The 23,702-nt window shown below is 46.8% G+C and overlaps 1 protein-coding gene across 2 annotated transcripts in view; it reads right to left on the bottom strand.

Moving 5' to 3' along the window:
• LOC134945493 (rho GDP-dissociation inhibitor 2-like) overlaps positions 1-23,702 on the bottom strand; it is a 202,383-nt gene that overhangs the window by 126,911 nt on the left and 51,770 nt on the right. Inside the window, exon 1 of one of the 2 annotated variants that reach the window (XM_063934817.1) lies at positions 11,779-12,092. The exons of the other annotated variant lie outside the window; for it this stretch is intronic. Coding sequence (XP_063790887.1) covers positions 11,779-11,872 — 94 coding nt within the window. The 5' untranslated portion in view covers positions 11,873-12,092. Of the gene's footprint in view, positions 1-11,778; positions 12,093-23,702 lie in introns of those variants that run through there. 2 annotated transcript variants of the gene reach the window in all.

The following is a 23,702-nucleotide window of genomic DNA, read 5'->3' as shown; positions in this document are numbered from 1 at the left end:
CCATATAGACCGGCATCCATTGAGTGACTATCACTCCTTAGTGGGTAACGTGTTAAACCAAACAGATTGTTGGGTATGCTCTCAAGTACCTCAGGGTCACAGCAAATCAGGGCTAGTACCATTTCCTTTAACGTTAGGGGAGGTACTTGAGCTAAGTGGTGGGAGACCGGTGGATCGGAGGTTTAATATCTCCAGCCCTCCTAGTTTGAAGCTCCACCAATACCATGTGGATAGGTCCCTCTTATGCTTTAACATCTCCAATCCTAGAAAACCGGGAAATTGGGAAGTGTCATGGAGCAACCTTACCATGACCTTTTCACACAGAGCAGATAGAATGCCTACAGATACAGAACTCGTACGCCACATAGCCAGTAGAGGAAAATCTTTCCGGTATCGATATACTTTAGGAAATAGGATTACTAAAGTTGGAGAGGTATCACCAGGATACTGTGCACATATCGTACAAACCGATACGTGCATTAGGCAGATGGAAGAATTAGGGTCAGGAGATTTCACCTGGAAGGTTTGTAACATGGTCATGTCCTTCTCCGTCCCTTATGTTCTCCCCGATGATGCATATTTCATATGTGGGAGAAAGGCGTACAAGTGGCTTGCCCCAAACTCTGAAGGATTGTGTTATATTGGAAAAGTATTGCCTGAAGTAATGACTGTTACACATGACAAAATGAAGGACATACACCGTGGTGCCCAAACTCCTTATACTCACACTCACTACGAGCACCTTGTTAAAAGACAACTGTCAGAAAGGTTAGAGCATCCGGCCTCTGATCTTATCCATGAATCCACCGGGATTCAGGTTCTGGTAGCGTTAGATTTCACTCGTACCGCTCGAGGAGTGATGAATTATAAATACATTTCCGCACTCGCCAATTTGTTAGATAATATCACTGAAATGTATGATGACACGTTTAGATACACTGGAAGAGAACTTCAAGCTTACAAAACAGAACTAGTTCAGCATAGGATGGTTCTTAATTATCTTACAGCAGTAACAGGCGGATATTGTGTTACATTGGCAACACAGTACGGCATAAAGTGTTGCACGTATATCACAAATAGCACCGAGGATCCGGTAGAGGTCATAGACCAAAAGATGGACGATATTCTCCAATTAAAGTGGGAATTTCGCCGAAAACACAATCTCACCCTTGCTGCTGTAGGTAATGAGCTGACTGGTTGGGTGTCATGGTTGAACCCGCGAAATTGGTTCTCCGGTTTAGGAGACTGGGCTCAAGGAGTCATAATGGATGTTGGAAAGTTTCTCCTATGTATTTTGGGTGTCGTTATATCGTTTGGATTGATATTTAGATGCGGGCAGGCTTTAATAAGGTGCAAACAAAGTACAAAAGTGATGAGCTTGAGGAGTGAGGAAACTGTAATTAACCTGGATTTGATTTATGACCCAATGCTAGAAACCATGACGTAATGATGTAATGAGTATACGGTCCGTCTTTCACCCATTTCTATGTTTTCCTCCGAGGTACAAAGACCCACGTAGACGAAGGATTTGATGAGCCAAGGGGCCGACAACGGAAAGATGGAAAGAAGAAGAGCAGACGACCTGATAAACAAGATTTTGATGGACAATGCCATGGGTACCCCAGTTTCCCTAGGAACTTTAAAATCACGCTAGCCCAACATTTTTTGTAAATCCATGGACGTTGTATGCTTTACTCACGATTTATGAGCAAAAGCACAAAGAAGAAGACTCCAATCAACCGACACCAATCAAGACCCCAATCGACGAACGTACATTAACCTGACATAGAATATCATTGCATTTTTCGTAAGTGTTCTTTATCTTCATCTCTGCAACCCTCAGGTAATAACACACATAGTCGATAGGGAATACAGGCACAGATAGCAGCAACCACATACCCCCCCCAATTCATGTATCATCAACTAAAATGTGCATCCCCATTGTGTTACAACCACAGCCGAAATGAGCTCGGTAGAGTTTGACAGCCCATCCACAGACCTGTACCACAGGATAAGAAGGAATTCAAATGTATACTTCGCAATACCTCGAAGCTTGATTTACCACACGTACGGCACGATGATACATGACCCTCCAAACATGGACTCATACACACATGCTTCTACTTTCTCACTAGGTCATACCCTCTTCACACCTACTCCATTCTTCTTCCTTTCCCCACCATGGAAATCAATTAACCCCTGACTTACATTTTTCTCCTTAAATATTTTGTGGCAGTTATTATTGACTGCCAAAGGGTGGACTGTCAAAGTCAGAAAAATGTCTCAATGCACGTTGCAAATGCAATAGCGTGCACTCGCACGCGCAGTATGCGCATTTACGGTAGAGTTTATGTGATCGTAGCGTGCGACTCATTAGTTACAAATGTTCACAATTAATGTAGTTTATAGATCATGATCCCTTTGATAGTTTCTGTAAGTTTGGTTAAAGTATAATGTCCCAGAGCTGAGGAATCCCTCTTTGCATCGTACGAAGGGTTTAACAGGAATCATACAGCAGTGTTTGGTACCCATCGGAAGAGTATTTAATTAGCAATATTCCGGTGTTGGTTTGGAGCGTATTAATCGCTCGTGCGAATAGTTATGGACATAAGAAGTTTATGTCCATTTCTATGATTTGCACATACTCAGGTATGCGGCGGGAAACCCAGTTTCCCACCCACCTGAGCTGTTGGAAATCGTCACAGCCCACCTGTATGAATCACCCTATGACCTTTTGTTATGATGCAGGGCCGAATTCCTTCGGCCAATGGACAATGGGATTGTAGGACCAGGAGATTGCATTGTGTGTGGAGCATAAATAGGCAGGCCGACCACATCCAGCACTCACTCTCTCATCAACGGTTATCTGCTGATAATCGGGAGCTGGATATCGAGGCGCTGGCGATCATACCCTTTGTGCGTAAGTTCTCTCCATAATCATTGTCTTTCTGCGAGCCAATCTCTCTCTCTCTCTCTATCTCTCTCTCTCCTCTTTTTCTCTTAAATACCTTATAGTATTATAGTATTGTATCGTATTGCATTTAGGTCAGTGTAGTATTGTCTTTTTGTATTTATTGTTTAGTTCTGTGGTTAGGAAGTCTCTGTTATATTGTAGTGTATCATATGTACTGTTATCCCCTTTTACAAGTATATTAGACATAATACAGTTAATAGGCCTTGGAAACCTAAACCAGTATCTGTGTATTTCCTATAGTGATAAGTGTTCATTTGAGCGTCGGTGACGCTCATGCAGCTTTGTAGATAGTCAGGTTCCACAAGGTTGCACTTACACCCTGTACTCACATTAAGGTATTCAGTGTATTTCATCGGTATAAGGTTTAACATAAAGGTATAGTGTTGTGAGCGTCTGCATCGCTGGTGACCTCCTCGTGGTCTCTAGCGTACGCTACGTTACAGCGAATCTTTCCCCTAGACATAACCAATAACGTGTCCTGTGATCACTGGGCCGTGAGCGAACGTGACGCTTGAGCGTCTCGCCTACGGCTGAGCGATCGTTACGCAAATAGCGTATCATTACGGTATTTCTTAAATAAACAGCGTACAGTGTTCTTAGCTTCATAAGGGTTGTTTATACGACAAGGAATTTAGAATTGTCAGTCCTGTAACAACTTGTCTTTGGAATTCGCCTTTATCAGGAGATCGTCCAAGTACGGGATAATTGTAACTCCCTGCCTGCGCAGGATAACCATCATTTCTACCATTACTTTCGTAAAAATCCTCGGAGGCGTGGACAGACCAAACGGCAACGTCTGAAATTGGTAGTGCGTATCCTGGATAGCAAACCTCAGGAAACTTTGGTGAGGAGGATAAATGGGGACATGAAGGTAAGCGTCCTTTATGTCCAAGGAAACCATGAATTCTCCTTCCTCCAGACTGGAGATCACCGCTGTGAGAGACTCCATCTTGATTTTGAATTTCTCTAGGAATAAGTTGAGAGATTTCAGGTTGAGAATAGGTCTCACCGAGCCGTCCGGCTTCGGCACCACGAACAGGCTTGAATAAAAACCCTGCCCCTGCTGATCTAGGGGTACCGGGACCACAACCTGATTTAGACACAATTTTTGTACTGCACCGCAGATTAGTTCCCTTTCCTGAAGTGAAGTTGGCAAGGCTGATCTGAAAAAACGGCGAGGGGGCACGTCTTGAAACTCCAGTGTGTACCCCTGGGATACGATCTTCAACACCCAAGGGTCTAGACCCGAGCGAACCCAGACCTGACTAAAAAAGCCTGAGACGTGCCCCCACCGGAGCGGGTCCCTGTAAGGGGGACTCGGCGTCATGGGGTGGGTTTAGCAGGAGCCGGGGAGGACCTCTGCTCCTGGACATCCGAGGAGGCGGGTGCCCTTTTTCCTCTACCTCTGGTAGCCAGAAAGAAGTTGCCTCGGCCCCTTCTATACTTGTTGGGCCGAAAGGAATGCATTTGATAATTTGTCTGTTTCTTTTGCTGCGTAGGAACAGAGGGCAAGAAGGTAGATTTACCCGCGGTAGCCGCTGATACTAAATCAGTAAGGCCTTCACCGAAAAGTTCTCCTCCCTTAAAGGGAAGGGATTCCATATTCCTTTTGGAATCAGCGTCGTCAGCATTCCACTGATGAGTCCAAAGCGCACGTCTAGCCGCAATGGACATAGCATTCGCCTTAGCACTAAGGAGGCCAGCGTCACGTACAGCCTCTTTCAAGTATGCAGCTGCATCTCTAACATATCCCAGCGTCACCTGGATGGAATCTCTATCTAGATTCTCCCAATCAGAAGACAAAGTGTCTGCCCACTTTTCAATAGCACTACTGACCCACGCGGACGCAATAAGAGGCCTGAGCAACGTCCCTGTAGTAGTGAAAATAGCCTTCAGGGTAGCCTCCTGCTTACGGTCCGCCGGCTCCTTAAGGGCCGTCGACTGAGCTGCAGGGAGGGCTACCTGTTTAGACAAACGCGCCAGGGCTTTGTCTACAGTGGGGGGATTCTCCCACGGGTCCCTATCAGACTCGGGAAAAGGGTATGCCACGTTGATTCTTTTAGGAATCTGAAATTTTTTATCCGGGTTACTTCTAATGCTATCAAAGAGCGTTCAGTTCAAAACAAGCAGGAAAAGTAACCGAGCGCTTTTTCTCCTTGTAAATCAGGACCCTGGTTTCAGGTGTAATAGGGTCCTCATTAATATTCAAGATATCTTTAACAGCTACAATCATATACTGAATACTCTTAGCCAATTTTGGATCTAATCTAGAATCAGCATAATCGACATCGGCACCAGAGTCCGTGTCGGTACCTGTGTCAACTAATTGGTCAAAACTACGTTTGCGTGACCCTGCAGGGTCTTGCAACTGTAATAAAGCGTCCTCTACTGTTATCTTCCACACCTGGGATTGAGACGCAGACTCAAACTTTTGATTTAATGATGTGACACTAAGATGCAAAGCATTCAAAGTAGTTAACCAATCTGCAGTCGGCGGTGCCGACAGGGCCACCCCCAAAACATTTGGTGTCCCCAACAAATTGTCCCCCGGAGAGGAATAATCAGCCTCCTACATGTCGACACCTGAGAGACAGCACACACACCAAGCAGTGAGGCAACACAAAGGGAAATAGCCAGTTCATACCCCTGCGCCAAATAAGCCAAATAAATATGCCCCCCCCCTGTCTTTTCTTAGCCCCCTGGTACTTGCTGCGGAGAGGAAGGACCAGCGACTTCAGCTTGTGGAAAAGGAAATGGCACCATTGAGCAGAGAGGAAGAAGCTCCGCCCCAACATGGCGCGCTTCTTCCCGCTTTTATTTAATTATATGCCGGCGGGGGTTAGCGGGCAGTGTAGGATTATGCCAGCCTTATATATGAGGTAATATATGCTCCCCAGGGCGCCGCCGCCACCCCCCCCCGCCCCCCCCCCCCCCCCCCCGGGCGCCCTGCTCCCAGCGGTGTGTACTCAGCGGGAGCCTGGCGCGCACTGTGCATAGCCACTGTGCGGTACCTCTACCATGCCGTCTTGAAACATGAAGAGAAGTCTTCTTTCTTCTTATACTCACCTGTCTTCTGGCTTGAAGAGGGGGGACGGCAAGCTGTGGGAGGGAGCATCCAGGAGAGCCCGGTGTTCGTCTCCCCTCAGGAGCTGAAGGCATCCTGTCAGCAGCAGCAGAGCCCTGGAACTCATCAGAAGTGGGTCTAGACTGCTCTCCCCTCTTGCCCACGAAGCAGGGAGTCTGTAGCCAGCAGATCTCCCCAAAATAAAAAACCTATCATTAATTCTTTCAGAGAAACTCTAGGAGCTCCCCCTAGTGCCGTGTCTCGGCCGGGCACATTTCTAAAACGGAGTCTGGTGGGGGATATAGAGGGAGGAGCCAGGTCACGCCCCTTTGAAAGTCTTAAAAGTGCCCATGTCTCCTGCGGATCCAGTCTATACCCCATGGTTCTTTGAGCGGCCCAACATCCTCTAGGACGAAATAGAAAGCAGGGTCCTACCCGGTTCATTGTGCAGTGTGAAAGGCTCAGAAACGGTATTTCCAAACCACAGAAGGTGATAGACTGTCTCCATGCATGATGTCACCAGGCAGAAGCAGGAAATAAACTGGAGGAAACACACGAGAGTGAAGGGAGTGTTTTATTATACAGAATACAGTTTAAAATGGCAAATTGGAGTGATGAGGAGGTTAGGGAGCTGCTTAGGATCAGAGGGGATGAAGAAATCTGTAGACAAATCACTGGGACAGTGAAGGATGCAGTAATCTACTAAAACATTGTAAAGATGCTTGAAGCTGCTGGGTTCCATCGTACGACTAGCCAAATTATTAATAATTAATTAATTATTAATAATGTGTGGGCCAGAAAAGACCATTTACAATGACAACCACTGTTTTCTATGGGTGAAACGGGTTCAGTGTGAAAGGTACCAAAACGGTAATGAGAGTGATCGCAAAATACGCGCTATAGCGCATTTTTATGCGCTACAGGCAGTGAGACACTCATTTTTTAAAAATGAGCGGGTCCCGCAGGACGCGCTGTTTCTCACTGACCTGTGCGCCACAACCAATAAAATTCCTCAGTGCAAGTGTCACCTCATCCAATCACCACCGGCAGCGTCTTCTCAGCCAATCGCCGCCGGCAACATCTCATCAGCCAATCGCCGCCGGCAGCATCTCCTCAGCCAATCGCCGCCGGCAGCACCTCCTTAGCCAATCACCGCCGGCAGAGTCTCCTCAGCTATTCGCCGCGGGAGCGTCTCCCCATCCAAGCCCGCCTGAGATGTCCGTCCTCCCTGCCTGCCAGCATGCCGCTCCAGAGACTACACTACGGCTGTACGGTAGTTACGCAGCCGAGTAGCGCAACATATAGAAGGGAGCGCCCTAGCTCGGCCGCGAAAGAAGCCGCGGGTGCAGCTAAGCTCGGCAGATTGTGTGTCTGTGACACAGCTGCTGGCGCAGCACTGCACTGTTCTTACAAAGTGGCACCTTTGCTTAGATTGGGCATTCGTGCTCTACGAGGGCTGGGGCTGACTTAACGCCACGGGAGGGGGCCGGAGGATGGAGGGATACTGTGCTAGCTGTGGCAGCCATATTATCGCTCTGGGAGCTCGGAGTCAGCAGGCTCCTCACCCTTAGTCACCCACAAGACTACTCATTAAAAAAAAAAATCAAACAGAAGGCGGGTTGAAGTGGCAGAGCCGCCCGTTACTATAAGTCCCTACCGGTCTGCCTGGTCACTCACACTCAGAGGTTGGCCATAATGGCAGCCTGATAGCCAGAAGGACTGTCTCCAAGTAGCAGCTGCATACAGTCTGAGGTGAGGAAGTGTTTGTAACTGACTGTATATGTATACATGTAATTACCCCACTTGTATGTATTATTTTAAATTATCATCTCTTTCCCTCCCTCCCATCTCTCCTTATTCCTCCTCTTTCTCTCTCCCATCTCCCCCTATGGCATCTCCCTTCCATTTCCCCTTATTCCTTCTCTCTCCCCCCCCCCCACCCCCCCTCCACACACAGACACACCTCCCTCTCAACCCTCCACAGTGCCCAGCATACAGTATATACATTCCCATATCCACACATACTGCTCAGCATACACAAACACATCATATGTGATCGGACCCAGAAATAGTCGAGTAGGACCCCATTTTTATAAAGTGAGGGGTCTCTGGGACCCACAATTTTTTTCACTTCGCGCGATCACTGAATGAAATGGTAATATACTGGTTACAACATTTGATGTGAAGGGGGTTAAACTGCTCAAACCCGTTTTAAAAGCAGGATTTGCGATGTGAAAGCAGCATTAGACTTGGGAGGGGTGTGGATCGTTGGGTCGACAGTAACTAGGTCAACCACTATCGGTTGACAGTTACTAGATCGACACCTGAAATAGGTCGACAGGGTCATCAAGACGACATGGAAAAGGTCAACATGGAAAAATGCAGACATGAGGTGGGTTTTGTTTTTGTTTTTTAAATGGTGTCGTTTTCTTCATAAAGTGACCGGGAACCCCAATTACTGCGCCGTGTCCCCTTCGGGAAAGGTGCCTCGCTGCGCTTGGCACAGGTTACTATTCCCAATCATAGTCCACGTGGATCGTAAAGTATAAAAAAGAAAAAAAAAATGGAAAAGTGAAAAAATACTCGTCGACCTTTCCATGTGTCGACCTTTGCAAAGTCGACCTAGTGACCATATCGATCAATAGTGGTCGACCTAATGAGTGTCAACCTAAGTGTTGTCGACCTAAACACCGGATACCCTTGGGGAGTATGCATGGGGCTACAACCAACTTCTGGCACTAGGACCAACATAGAATAAATCAACCCATCAGGATTTCTATATTCAGAGTTTATCTTTAATGTGGAATATGGTGTTCATAGTGATTTGTCAAATAACTTCAGGAAACTCAAAAAGGCTCTTCAGATGTTTACATTGGAACACTAACTTTTTTTTAATGAACCCTAAACAATGAGGTAAAATATAAAGGTTTCACTTTAGGATATATTTTTATTGCACTCTGTGCTCATCCTGCTTAAGCAGATGTCGATGCCCCTCCCCTGTGAAGTTTTAATTAAAATCAATAGGATATTCATAGTTTAGTGGCAGCGACAACCACACGGACGGCTTGAAAGAAACCAGGCGACAAAATGGAGAACAGTGCAACCGTTGCCATTTGTATGGGGGCAAAACAAAGCAATTCAATTGTTGCTCCGTTTAGACACCTGGCAGCTGCAGGGATGACAATTCTTCTTGTAGCCTCCTGAGATGCGAGAAGAAATGTACGCTAAGTTGGCACTTTGAGGCTTCCAAACAGTAGTTTAGACGGGTGTTGCTGTTTTAGGCGGATAAACCCAATCTGTTTGGGCGCAACATGCATGTGTGCCCAAACAACAATTGAATTGTGACAATTGTTTGGGCATCTGAACAATCCCATTTAGTACAGGAAAATTAGACGCCCAAAATAACTGGATTCCCCTCACAATGTCCGAGAGGGTTCAGTATGAAATGTCGACTTATGGGATCCTGGCGATCATAACACAAACGCCGGGATCCCGAAGAGTGAAAGATCAAAAGGGGTGAGAGTGGGCTGTTTTCCCCTCTCCCTCTGTTCCTGCAGCCTAACACTAACCTCCCCCCTTAGTTCCTGACCCCAATCACTCCCAGGTGGTGCATGAACCTAACCCCCCATCCCCACCGCCTAAACCTAACACCCCCGGCACTAAACCTAACCCGCCAGCTTAAGGTCTGGGATGCCAGCTATAGTGATTCCAGCGTCGGTCTCCTGGCCCTTTCGGAGTTCCGGCATCGCAATTTCGACTGCTGGGATACCGACAGCCGGCATCTTGGCCACATCCAGTCTGAGACACACCATCAGTTTTCTAAAGCCCCTTTGTCCAGAATGAACCCATAATGCTTTGTTTCACTCATTCCATTGGAATGTGGCTAAATGTTTACTGCTAAACCATATAAGTTAAAGCTCACTAGATGCCCACGGCATCTAATGCCAATGAAAGGTATAGTAGTCCTCTCAATTTAGGTCTTGTTTGACCCTAATGATTACAACCAAATCACAGCCTGAACAGAATCTTCTTAGAGCAGCAAGGCGCCAAATTAACACTTATAGGTTATGTTGAAATCAACTAATTAAGGCCACTGGATATACCAGTGAAGCCAGTATATCTGGAAAACTGTAAATCCGTGTTACTCCGGCCTGGGGTGAGAGTAGTCAGTAATTAATAACTACATAAACTTGGCAAGTGGCCGGACATGGCTTTTGTCTGACAGACTGGGCACCATATTTGTGGAGTCCTGATCATACTAGAGGCTGAAAGAGATTGCAGATATGCAGGCATGAGCAGTCTGCTCTGTTGCAGGGAATAAAGAGAAGACTCCTACAAGTACAGTCTGCAGCAGCTGGTGATCAGTTGTATGTAATGCTGCAATTCACCTCCAAGCCGACTGCAGTGGAGATTGGGGTAAAACGTGGCTGGCAGTCAGGCCATACAACATGGAAGACAATGAGGCATGTAAAACGGCACTTAGCTTCTTGCAGAGCATTTACCATATGGGGGTGGGTAAAGCACTGACAAAGGGCAAACAAACCAACCAACCCTATGTGCAAATACAAAATTGCCTTTGACTGCCACTCAGGCAGGCTAGTGTAAGCCTGGCACTGTAACTAAAGGTATATAACCTACAGTACACCTTTCTATATATTTCATCATATCTCCCAATAGTAGCATTTTGGCAGGACAGTCCTAATTTTCAGACCCCCCAAATGTAAGTGGCCTATCAGATTAGGGGCGTGGCTTTATCACATGAAGGCGTGGCTGGATCTGTATGTATGGGTGGCAGGAGTTATCTGTACCTTTTCTAGATGTAAAGCATTTGCCTCTTTCTCAGAGCCTACAGAGATCCAAGACCGTAGATCTGGAAACACTTTCAGTTAAAAAAGGAAATAGCAATGCTTTTACAGTGCAGACACACAGTAACAAGCTATTAGGGAAGCTTTCACAACTACTGTAGGGTTACATAACAGGACAACAAGATATTGCACATTACATTTTTGCATGGGAAGCTGTAGTAAGATCACTTTGCACAGGAGGGGCAATTCTCACTCGTGCAGCTGGTTTTGAATTGTGACAAGTCCCACACTGTAGCTCCCTGGAGAAGCGATTACAAAGCCATCATGTAATATGACATCATTTATCTTCTGCAGTATGGTACAGGCTCGCTCGCAGATACCTCTTGCTTTCTGCTCAATAAGTTCCCAAAATAGAGAATGCATCTATTGCTCAGCAAGCATTTGCTTATCTGTAACTAACATACAAATACAAAGCAAGCAGAGATTAAAAATAAATAAAAGAGACACCTCCCCCACCCTAAACACTGAACCCAAAGCCAATCCCCACCTTAAAAAGATTCCCCCGTGTTCTTAAACCAGGAAGTCTTGCTCCCGACGGCAGACTCACCCACCCTGGGATCACAGCAAATGCAACAATTCATAAAAGAAACAATATAATTACTTGCAAAATACAACATGTAGCTTTTTAAATGCAAGTGCGTGTGACAATAGGTATATTGTAATGCAATAGACACACTGTGATAATACACTACCAAAAGCAAGCCCGGTGCATATAAGGAAACCAGGCTTGCTCTAAATGCACTATAAAGTACAATAAATAAAAAAATGATGACAAAAAAAACAAAAAACTTTAATTAAAGTAACATTTCCCTCTATTGATCCCAACCCAACATCTCCTCTCTGCATTATAACCAATACACTCAAAATGAGCTCACCTCTGTAACAAACTGTCAGCCACATAAGTTCCAACAGCTGCCCACCAAATTCACAGACGTCGAACCCCAGCATGTCTGACTTGCTCCCAAACATAGTCCAATTGCACAATAAAATCCAAATATATCAAAAAAAGAAGATATATACGCACACAAGACCGACAGAAACAAGTGTTGAACAAATGGAAATATCTTCCTCTGTAGCTGAAGGAGGTTTATTATTTGAAAAAAAATAAAAATAAAATAAAAATATTTAGTTAAAGAGCCATCAGAGATGATAAAGTGCAGAGGTTGCCTTCACAAATCTTCCCTTTGAGAGGAATACCTGAGCAGGAAAGCAGAAGACGTAATGGGGAAAAAATTGGATTCTTGGCTGTAGACAGTATTGATTTGCTGGTTGTGATTCTCTCCCCTCCCTCTCTCACACACATATACATACACCCCTCTGCTCCCCCCCCCCCCTCCCTACTGCATGCGCTCCCAATCTCTATCAATCCCAGCAACTGCAATGATCTCATCCTTCCCTGTGCAGCGCGCGCACCAGAATACAAACACCAGGCTGCCTGCTGCTGCAGAGGGAGGCCTGGGAGATGGGACACATCTGTAGCCGGGGACCAGTGGGAACAAATCTCAGCTCGCTCTGCACCAGCTGAGATGGCGGAGCACGCTGCAAATGTACAACTACTGTACTTACAATAATAATAATAATAATAATAATATTTTACTTACCGGTAAATCTATTTCTCGTAATCCGTAGTGGATGCTGGGGACTCCGTAAGGACCATGGGGAATAGACTGGCTCCGCAGGAGACATGGGCACTCTAAGAAAGAATTAGGACTACTGGTGTGCACTGGCTCCTCCCTCTATGTCCCTCCTCCAGACCTCAGTTAAAGAAACTGTGCCCGGAAGAGCTGACAGTACAAGGAAAGGATTTTGGGAATCCAGGGTAAGACTCATACCAGCCACACCAATCACACCGTATAACTTGTGATAACTTTACCCAGTTAACAGTATGAACAACAATAGAGCATCAGATCAACCCTGATGCAACTATAACATAACCCCTATTTAAGCAATAACTATATACAAGCATTGCAGAATAAGTCCGCACTTGGGACGGGCGCCCAGCATCCACTACGGACTACGAGAAATAGATTTACCGGTAAGTAAAATCTTATTTTCTCTAACGTCCTAGTGGATGCTGGGGACTCCGTAAGGACCATGGGGATTATACCAAAGCTCCCAAACGGGCAGGAGAGTGCGGATGACTCTGCAGCACCGATTGAGCAAACATGAGGTCCTCCTCAGCCAGGGTATCAAACTTGTAGAACTTTGCAAAGGTGTTTGAACCTGACCAAGTAGCCACTCGGCAAAGCTGTAATGCCGAGACCCCTCGGGCAGCCGCCCAAGAAGAGCCCACCTTCCTTGTGGAATGGGCCTTAACTGATTTAGGCAGCGGCAATCCAGCCGCAGAATGAGCCTGCTGAATCGTGTTACAGATCCAGCGAGCAATAGTCTGCTTTGAAGCAGGCGCCCCAAGCTTGTTGGAAGCATACAGGATAAACAAAGATTCTGTTTTCCTGACCCTAGCCGTTCTGGCTACATAAACCTTCAAAGCCCTGACCACATCCAGTAACTCGGAATCCTCCAAGTCAGTAGTAGCCACAGGCACCACAATGGGTTGGTTTATATGAAAGGATGAAACCACTTTTGGCAGAAATTGTGGGCGGGTCCGCAATTCTGCTCTATCCGCATGGAAAACCAGATGAGGGCTTTGATGTAACAAAGCCGCCAATTCTGACACACGCCTAGCCGAAGCCAAGGCTAGTAGCATGACCACCTTCCACGTGAGATATTTCAATTCCACCGTCTTGAGTGGTTCAAACCAGTGTGACTTCAGGAAACTCAACACCACGTTTAAGATCCCAAGGTGCCACTGGAGGCACAAAAGGGGGCTGAATATGCAGCACTCCCTTTACAAACGTCTGAACTTCAGGCAGAGAAGCTAGTTCTTTTTGAAAGAAAATGGATAGGGCCGAAATCTGGACCTTAATGGAACCTAATTTTAGGCCCAAAGTCACTCCCGACTGTAGGAAGTGAAGGAAATGGCCCAGCTGCAATTCCTCCGTAGAGGCAATCCTGGCCTCACACCAAGCAACATATTTTCGCCATATACGGTGATAATGTTGAGCTGTCACGTCCTTCCTAGCCTTTATCAGCGTAGGAATGACCTCATCCGGAATGCCTTTTTCTGCTAGGATCCGGCGTTCAACCGCCATGCCATCAAACGCAGCCGCGGTAAGTCTTGGAACAGACAGGGCCCCTGTTGCAACAAGTCCTGTCTTAGAGGCAGAGGCCACGGGTCCTCTGTGAGCATTTCTTGCAGATCTGGATACCAAGTCCTTCTTGGCCAATCCGGAACAATGAGTATTGTTCTCACTCCTCTTTTTCTTATGATTCTCAGCACCTTTGGTATGAGAGGAAGAGGAGGAAATACACAGACCGACTGGAACACCCACGGCGTCACCAGTGCGTCCACAGCAATCGCCTGAGGGTCTCTTGACCTGGCGCAATACTTCTGTAGCTTTTTGTTGAGGCGGGATGCCATCATGTCCACCTGTGGCAGTTCCCACCGACTCGCAACCTGCGCGAAGACTTCTTGATGAAGTCCCCATTCTCCCGGGTGGAGGTCGTGCCTGCTGAGGAAGTCTGCTTCCCAGTTGTCCACACCCGGAATGAACACTGCCGACAGTGCGCTTACGTGATTCTCCGCCCAGCGAAGAATTCTGGTGGCTTCTACCATCGCCACCCTGCTCCTTGTGCCGCCTTGGCGGTTTACATGAGCCACTGCGGTGATGTTGTCTGACTATCAGAACCGGTTGGTCGCGAAGTAGGGACTCCGCTTGGCGTAGGGCATTGTATATGGCCCTCAGTTCCAGGATGTTGATGTGGAGGCAAGTCTCCTGACTTGACCACAGACCTTGGAAATTTCTTCCCTGTGTGACTGCCCCCCACCCTCGGAGGCTTGCATCCGTGGTCACCAGGACCCAGTCCTGAATGCCGAATCTGCGGCCCTCGAGGAGGTGAGCACTCTGCAGCCACCACAGGAGAGACACCCTGGCCCTGGGGGACAGGGTGATTAACTGATGCATTTGAAGATGTGATCCGGACCATTTGTCCAGTAGATCCCATTGAAAAGTCCTCGCATGGAACCTGCCGAAAGGAATGGCCTCGTATGATGCCACCATCTTTCCCAGGACTCGCGTGCAGTGATGCACCGACACCTGTTTTGGTTTCAATAGGTTTCTGACCAGTGTCATGAGTTCTTGAGCCGTCTCCATCGGGAGATAAACCCTCTTCTGGTCTGTGTCCAGAATCATGCCCAGGAAGGGCAGACGAGTCGTAGGAACCAACTGCGAATTTGGAATATTTAGAATCCAGCCGTGTTGTCGTAACACTTCCAGAGAGCGTGCTACGCTGATCAGCAACTGCTCTCTGGACCTCGCCTTTATGAGGAGATCGTTCAAGTATGGGATAATTGTCACCCCTTGCTTCCGCAGGAGTACCATCATTTCCGTCACTACCTTGGTAAATATTCTCGGTGCCGTGGAGAGACCGAACGGCAACGTCTGAAATTGGGAATGACAATCCTGTACCACAAATCTGAGGTACGCCTGATGAGGTGGATAAATGGGGACATGAAGGTATGCAACCTTTATGTCCAGAGACACCATAAAATCCCCCCCTTCCAGACTTGCGATGACCGCTCTGAGCGATTCCATCTTGAACTTGAACCTTTTCAGGTATATGTTCAGGGATTTTAAATTCAATATGGGTCTGACCGAACCGTCCGGTTTCGGTACCACAAACATGGTCGAATAATAACCCTTTCCTTGTTGAAGGAGGGGAACCTTGACCACCACCTGTTGAAGATACAATTTGTGAATTGCAGCTAACACTATTTCCCTCTCTAAGGGGGAAGCTGGCAGGGAAGATTTGAGGTATCGGTGAGGGGGCATCTCTTCGAATTCCAGCTTGTATCCCTGAGACACAATATCGATTGCCCAGGGATCCACCTGGGAGTGAACCCACTTGTGGCTGAAATTTCGGAGACGCGCCACCACCGGGCCTAGCTCCGCCTGTGGAGCCCCAGCATCATGCGGTGGATTTAGTGGAAGCCGGGGAGGACTTCTGTTCCTGGGAACTAGCTGTGTTGTGCAGCTTCCTTCCTCTGCCCCTGCCTCTGGCAAGAAAGGACGCACCTCGGACTTTCTTGCCTTTTTGTGATCGAAAGGACTGCATTTGGTAATACGGTGCTTTCTTAGGTTGTGAGGACACACATGGCAAAAAATTTGACTTTCCAGCAGTAGCTGTGGAGACCAGGTCCGAGAGACCCTCCCCAAACAATTCCTCACCCTTGTAAGGTAAAACCTCCATGTGCCTTTTTGAGTCGGCATCACCTGTCCATTGCCGAGTCCACAGGACCCTTCTGGCAAAAAATCGACATTGCATTTATTCTAGAGCCCAGTAGGCTAATGTCTCTTTGAGCATCTCTCATATATATTGGACAGCGTCTTTTATATGCCCCAGGGTCATTAATATAGTATCCTTGTCTAAGGTATCAAGTTCCTCAGATAAGGTATCCGTCCATGCTGCAACAGCACTACACACCCAGGCGAACGCAATTGCCGGCCTTAGTAAGGTACCTGAATGTGTATAAATGGACTTCAGGGTACCCTCTTGCTTTCTATCCGCAGCATCTTTTAGGGTGGCCGTATCCTGGGACGGCAGGGCTACCCTCTTGGATAAGCGTGTTAAAGCTTTGTCCACCCTAGGGGAGGATTCCCAGCGTAACCTCTCCGTTGGCGGGAAAGGATACGCCATAAGCATCCGTTTGGAAATCTGCAGTTTTTTATCTGGAGATTCCCAAGCCTTTTCACATAACTCATTTAGCTCGTGTGAAGGGGGGGGAAGGTCACCACCTGCCTTTTTTCCCCATACATATGAACCCTCTGGTCAGGGACTGGGGTTTCCTCTGTGATGTGCAACACATCCTTAATTGCTATAATCATATAACGAATGGATTTAGCCAATTTAGCCTGTAACTTTGCATCATCGTAATCGACACTGGAGTCAGAATCCATGTCGGTATCTGTGTCAACAATTTGGGATAGTGGGCGCTTCTGAGACCGTGACGGCCTCTGCGACATAGGATCAGGCATGGGCTGAGACCCTGACTGTCCTAAGGTTTCAGCTTTATCCAACCTTTTATGCAAGGAATTAACATTATCATTTAAAACCTTCCACATATCCATCCAATCAGGTGTCGGCGCCGTCGGCGGAGACACCACATTCATTTGCTCCCGCTCTGTTTCCACATAGCCTTCCTCGTCAAACATGTCAACACAAGCGTACCGACACACCACACACACAGGGGATGCTCTTTTTGAAGACAGTTCCCCCACAAGGCCCTTTGGAGAGACAGAGAGAGAGTATGCCAGCACACACCCCAGCGCTATATAACCCAGGAATAACACAGTAACTTAATGTTAACCCAGTAGCCGCTGTTGTATTGTTTTTTCGCCAAATTATGTGCCCCCCCTTTTTACCCTCTTCTACCGTGTATCTGCAGGGGAGAGCCTGGGGAGCTTCCTCTCAGCGGAGCTGTGGAGAAAACATGACGCTGGTGAGTGCTGAGGAAGAAGCCCCGCCCTCTCAGCGGCGGGCTTCTGTCTCGCTTTAATGTACAATTCTTGGCGGGGGCTCATACATATATACAGTGCCCAACTGTATATATGCCAACTTTTGCCAAAGAGGTCTCTAATTGCTGGCCAGGGCGCCCCCCCCCCCCCTTACAGTGACCGGAGTATGTGGGTGTAGTGTGGGAGCAATGGCGCACAGCTGCAGTGCTGTGCGCTACCTCAGTGAAGACTGGAGTCTTCTGCCGTCGATTTGGAAGTCTTCTTGCTTCTTTCACCCGGCTTCTGTCTTCCGGCTCTGCGAAGGGGGCGGCGGCGCGGCTCCGGGATCGGACGACGAGGGTGAGATCCTGTGTACGATCCCTCTGGAGCTAATGGTGTCCAGTAGCCTAAGAAGCAGGACCTAACTGCAGAGAGTAGGGCTGCTTCTCTCCCCTCAGTCCCACGATGCAGGGAGTCTGTTGCCAGCAGAGCTCCCTGAAAATAAAAAACCTAACAAAATACTTTCTTACAGCAAGCTCAGGAGAGCTCACTGAACAGCACCCAGCTCGTCCGGGCACAGATTCAAACTGAGGTCTGGAGGAGGGACATAGAGGAAGGAGCCAGAGCACACAAGAATCTAAATTATTTCTTAAAGTGCCCATGTCTCCTGCGGAGCCAGTCTATTCCCCATGGTCCTTACGGAGTCCCCAGCATCCACTAGGACGTTAGAGAAAATAATAATATCTATTGCAATTAAAAATAAAGTATACAGATTTATAGTGCATCTGTTATCAATTAATTAAACTGTAAAAACAGGATATAATACCCCAATAAATAATTAAGCGGCCAAGACAACAGGGGGCACCAGATGACTCAATTGTAGCATTCTATGGCGTACGCCAAGGGAGTGAATTACGTATGGGTGTGAGCATATTTTCATGCTTGGCAAATCTGACCATCTAATTGGCTGGTTAGGACGTTTACTCAAAGCTCTTCAGCGCACCGCTTTCTTGCCCCCACTTCCTTCCTTCATAACTCGGGTGGATTACCATGGAAGGAGAACAGGACTACTCTATAAAAAGGTCATAACTGCAGTTAAGTAATCCATCAGTCATATATCCTGCATATACAAGATTATGACTTCATAGACTTTAAGACGAGGCAAGTATGGCAGTCGCTTGACAGTCATTACCTGCTTGGTACAACTGCAGGCAAGCGCTGGTCTTCTGCTGCTGTTCTATTCTCTGGCTAGCTTATGCGCCCTCTGGCCAGTATAATGGGTGGCGATAAGGGAGATGGTAAGTCTCCTGTAGGCAACGGATGGAGTTGGAGGTGTTAGACTAAGGAGCGACTGAGCAGTAAGACTGGAGTCACACAGGCACATTTATTCGGCGAGTTGTCCATTAATTCTGTGCAACCAATCAATTCAGCAGTTACAGATTTCTATCTGGAGTAGTGCCCTACTCTATAACGCCCATCCTTGAGACCCCAGCCTTATGGTGCCCATACACTTGTGCGATGCCCCGCGACGCGGCATCGCGGGGCATCGCACTGGCAGTTCAGGTGCGATGAAATTGCGCCTGAACTGCCAAAGTGATTACCATGCAATCATGCGATAGATCGCATGGTAATCACGTGATGGGCACGTCACCACCGAGTGGGAGCGGCCTCTGGCCGCTCCCGGCGGGTGCCTATCGCGCATCGCAGTGCGATATATCGCAGGTGTTTTTAAAAACACATGCGATCGCACTGCGATGCAATCAATATTAAGTGCAGCACATACTATCATGAGACGCGTTATTCGAGCGGCGTGCCCGTGCATCGCGTCGCATGGTACCTTAAATGTGCATTCAATCCTTCGATTTCTCTCACAGATGCGGTCGAAATCGAAGGATTATATGTCATATCTCACAAGTGTATGGGCTACATTAGCCTGCTGAGAGTGAGGTTACCTTTTAGCTGCAAGATGTGGGGGAGTTAGATGCAAATCTACTGTCCTAGGACTTGTTACCCCACCTAGTGGTCACTTGAGCAATAAGCCACTTATACCCCTTTCACATCGCACTAAAAACCCGGTATCGACGCGGCATATTGCCGTGTCGAAACGGGTCCGTGTGCGATGTGAAAGGTCCTTTTCCGAATTAGCGGGTCGCCTGACCCGGTAATTCAACCCGGTAAAAAAGAAGGGTTATTACCGGGTCAGGCGCAGTGTGAATGAGAGCCGTTCCGATGCGACACGGCTCCCATTCACAGCATAGGCAGCGCAGGAGATGAGCTCATCTCCCGGCGCCGCCGCCCCTGCTGCTGCTGCGCCCTCCGCTGCTATGGCAACCGACCCGGTATATTGCCGGGTCGGAAAGCCAGCAACGGAGCGCAAATGCCGGATCCCACCCGGTAAGTACACGTTTCTCTTACCGGGTAGGATCCGGCATTTGCGATCTGAATGCAGCATTAGATTTTCTACAATTCCTTTTCAGCAAATTGAGCATTACACAGACAGATGTAACAATGCTCAAGACCACCTGGCTAACACTGATATGCATCATTTAGGAAATAAGATGGGAGCTGCCAGCTCATATCAGCCTCCATAAGCTGTGAGCAGAATCAGCTACAACAGAGGTTTCCAAACTCGGTCCTCAACTCATCCTAACAGCCCAGGTTTTAAGGATATCCATGGCTGAGCACAGATGGTTAAATCAAATTGACTGGAAGTACTAATTAAGGCATCTGTGCCAAAGCTTGGTTAGCCTTAAAACCTGGTTTGTTAGGATGCCTTAAGGACAGAGTTAGGGAACCTCTGAGCTACAAACATTCCGCTTAGCCCACGGAAGCCATTCTGCATACCTGTTGGAAGAGCGTACCTTGTGTGTTCTCGCAACTGTGCAAAACGGAGAGTACACAAGTACGGATGCTGCAGAGTCATATGCATTTCAATCACATTGTAACTGGGGCATAGTTCAGTGAATACACATGCTAACATTGTGCAGGTTATGAGCAAAGTCATACGGCTTGGGTTGCTTATTGACTCCTCCATTCCAGGGCCGAAAATGCCTCCTATTATCTGTTTTAGAGGTCACATAATCCCCAAATCTCTGGGTTACACCCCCCACTGTATTATTAAACAAGATCGGCAGTATATATCTAGGCAGGAATAAATTAACTATGGGGAAGAGGTATGAAACAATGGAACTGTACAGAATTGGTAGTTCTGCCCAGAGACTCCCTAGCATCATCTAAGGAGGAGATTTACTAAGCAATGATAAATGTGGAGAAGTGAGCCAGTGGAGAAGTTGCCTATGGCAACCAATCAGCAGTGATGTAACATTCATATTTGCATAGTGCAAGAGTATACAGAGCACCTGAGTGGTTGCCATGGGCAACCTTTCCACTGGCTCACTTATCCACATTTATCACTGCTTAGTACATATCCCCCAGTCACTAGGTAACAAGTATGCTTTTACACACTCCCCTCAGCCAAGCAGAAGAGAAAAATAAAATGTTAGGGTCCCTCTAATGAACGGGCTCACGTTTTCAATCCTAGGATCCACATTGTCCCTGTAACGCAGACCACCATTGTACCAGAGCATTCCGAATTAGGCCAAATGGGGTTATCCAGAAATCTGATCTCATGAAAGTGGGCGTTCTCTTCATATTTACCAGTACATTTGTAGAACGTTAAACCATTCACCTATATACTGAGGGATGAAGTTATGATCCCGGCCGCCAGAATTCCATCAGGGGGCCCAGGACTATTCCCAATTGTGGGTGTCCATGACACCCACACAGTGTGAATAGAACCTGTGGCGAGCGCAATGGGCTACTGAGCCTGCAGCTTGACAAGTGCAGCGAGCTCGCAATGGGCTTTGTTGCACTTGCCGACATTCAAGCGTCTGTATGCCAACCGCCGGTCACCTGATCCCAACTGTACACATTGGAAGAAGCATTTCTATTGGCCGACTCAACACAAACTGTAAGAAGGTCACTGTTCCCAGAGAATTGACAAAGGCAGCATACAAAGCCACAGTATTCTCTCTGTTACCTTTGGCAAGGAATTCTAGAGAACTTCCCTCTTCCCAACCCTAAAAATAGTCTTAATACGTTTCCAGGGTAAATCGGTCTCCTAAATGGAGCAGGAACAAAGGGAGGGGACTAGTTTAGAAAGAGGAAGACTATACATTCATATCTAATCCAAATACAAACCTTTATTTTCTTACGCCGTTATCTGGTAGAAATGCAAGACTTTGGGGGGAGATGTATTAAACCTTTCAGATAGATAAAGTGTAGAGAGAGATAAAGTACTAACCAATCAGGACCTAACAGTCACGATACAGGCTTGTTTGAAATATGCCAGGAGTTGATTGGTTAGTACTTTATCTCTATCCAAACTTTGATACATCTCCCCCAGTTAAGCTATTTAATGCATCCATTGATTCAGCCCCCCTCCCACCACCCCTCCCCTCCAGAACTAGCACAGACTCGTCAACCATGCCTGTCATACAGACCGGCCACACATTCGGGGCTGAGAAACAGCTGATACATTGGGGAACGATAACCGAAGCAGTTTAAACAGCCACAAAGCAGCGTAAAAACATTTCATAAAAATAATCTGTAATCACACAGCAGAAAAAGGATGGGCTTACAGGTAGAAGGTGGATCCTCCAAAGGAACATCTTCTTATTAATATTCACAAAGTAATGTTGAAAATCAAATTGCCTCAGCAAGATTTTTAGAAGTCCCATTTGTTAAAAGTGTAAAAGCAAGCTAACATATATTGTATTCTACAGAATAAAATGTATGTATGTATGTATGTATGTATGTATGCATGTATGTATGTATGTATGTATGTATGTATATTAAAAAAAAAAAAAAAAAAAGTGTCAGCATTCCCAAATTGGCCCAAGCTGGCTATTCAATTAGTGTTGGATCGTCTCTGACAGGTTTTTGCCCATTTTCAACAATGCAAATTTTTTAAAGTCGAATTGGCATGGTCGAAAACGGGCCAAAAACCTGTCAGAAACGCCCGCAAATTCGACAACAAAGTGGATCCGCAGCTAATCCACCGATCCACGTGTTTTCCGACAAGTCGGATTTTTTGACTAGTCAGAAAAACGGCACTGGAATTGAATAGGTCGAATCCAGATTAGACCTAAAAAAGTCGAAAAGTGCTGTTTTTCCGACTTGTCGGAAATTCCGACACTAACTGAATAGACCCCATAGAAATTGATGGTAGATAACAACCACTTGGCCCATCTAGTCTGTCCATGTACATAAACACACTTATACACTACGGTTAATTTTCTTGGTTGGTAGCCAGTTAATCTACTAGTATATTTTTGGAGCGTGAGAGGAAACCAGAGTACCCAAAAAGAGTGCAGGGAGAAAATACAAACTCCACACAGTTAGGGCCAGAGTTGGAATTGAACCAATGACCTCAATGCTATGAGGCAGTAATGCTAACCATTACATCATCCGTACTGCCCAACAATGGATTCTGCTGCTGAAAGTACAGATGAATTCTGACCCCTATACCACAATGGCCCACACAGGTGGAGGTACAGAATGTGTCAGATACTGGTCTGCATACTGCCTCAATTACAGACAGAAATACTGATTTTGGGGGAGTTCCAGCTTACAATGCATTCCATTTTGGTCAGGAACTGGAATCAGACAACCCAATGAACAATCTTAAAATGAGGCAGATGGTAGGTCACTTAACACTTGCTGGTAAAAGGTCTACATACTGTGAGCCCATGAAGAAGTATTTCCATAGAGAGAAGTGCTTCAGTAAAATGACGGCAGGATCTGATTGGCAATAAGGGGTCTATTCATGAAGCAGTGAAAAGAGGTGAGCCTGTGGAGAAGCTGCCCATGGCAACCAATCAGCTGCTCCGAACAATTGTATAGAATGCAAATTATAAATGTTACTTCAATGCTGATTGGTTGCCATGGGCAACTTCTCTACTGGTTCGCTTCTCCACACTTTTCACTGCTTCATGAAGGAGAGAGAATTGACTGCATAGGAAAGGAAAGAGTTAAACATCTGGTGAGGGGTGGACCTAGCTGTGAAGAAAGTACAGCCCTTTTTGAAGGGGAGGGTTTGTGATATATAAAAGGTGAGGCCATTTTAGATCTCTCTTGTGGAGATTTTGCCTTGGTGAGTACTGCTGTGCAGACATTAATATTGTCCACACATATTTTGTGGTAATTTTGGGTGCAATTCTGCTGTGTCCCCCCCTGCCAGTGCC

The sequence above is a fragment of the Pseudophryne corroboree genome, chromosome 7 (genome assembly GCF_028390025.1).
Source record: "Pseudophryne corroboree isolate aPseCor3 chromosome 7, aPseCor3.hap2, whole genome shotgun sequence".
Classification (NCBI taxonomy): domain Eukaryota; kingdom Metazoa; phylum Chordata; class Amphibia; order Anura; family Myobatrachidae; genus Pseudophryne; species Pseudophryne corroboree.
This window is presented reverse-complemented; position numbering and strand designations above follow the sequence as displayed.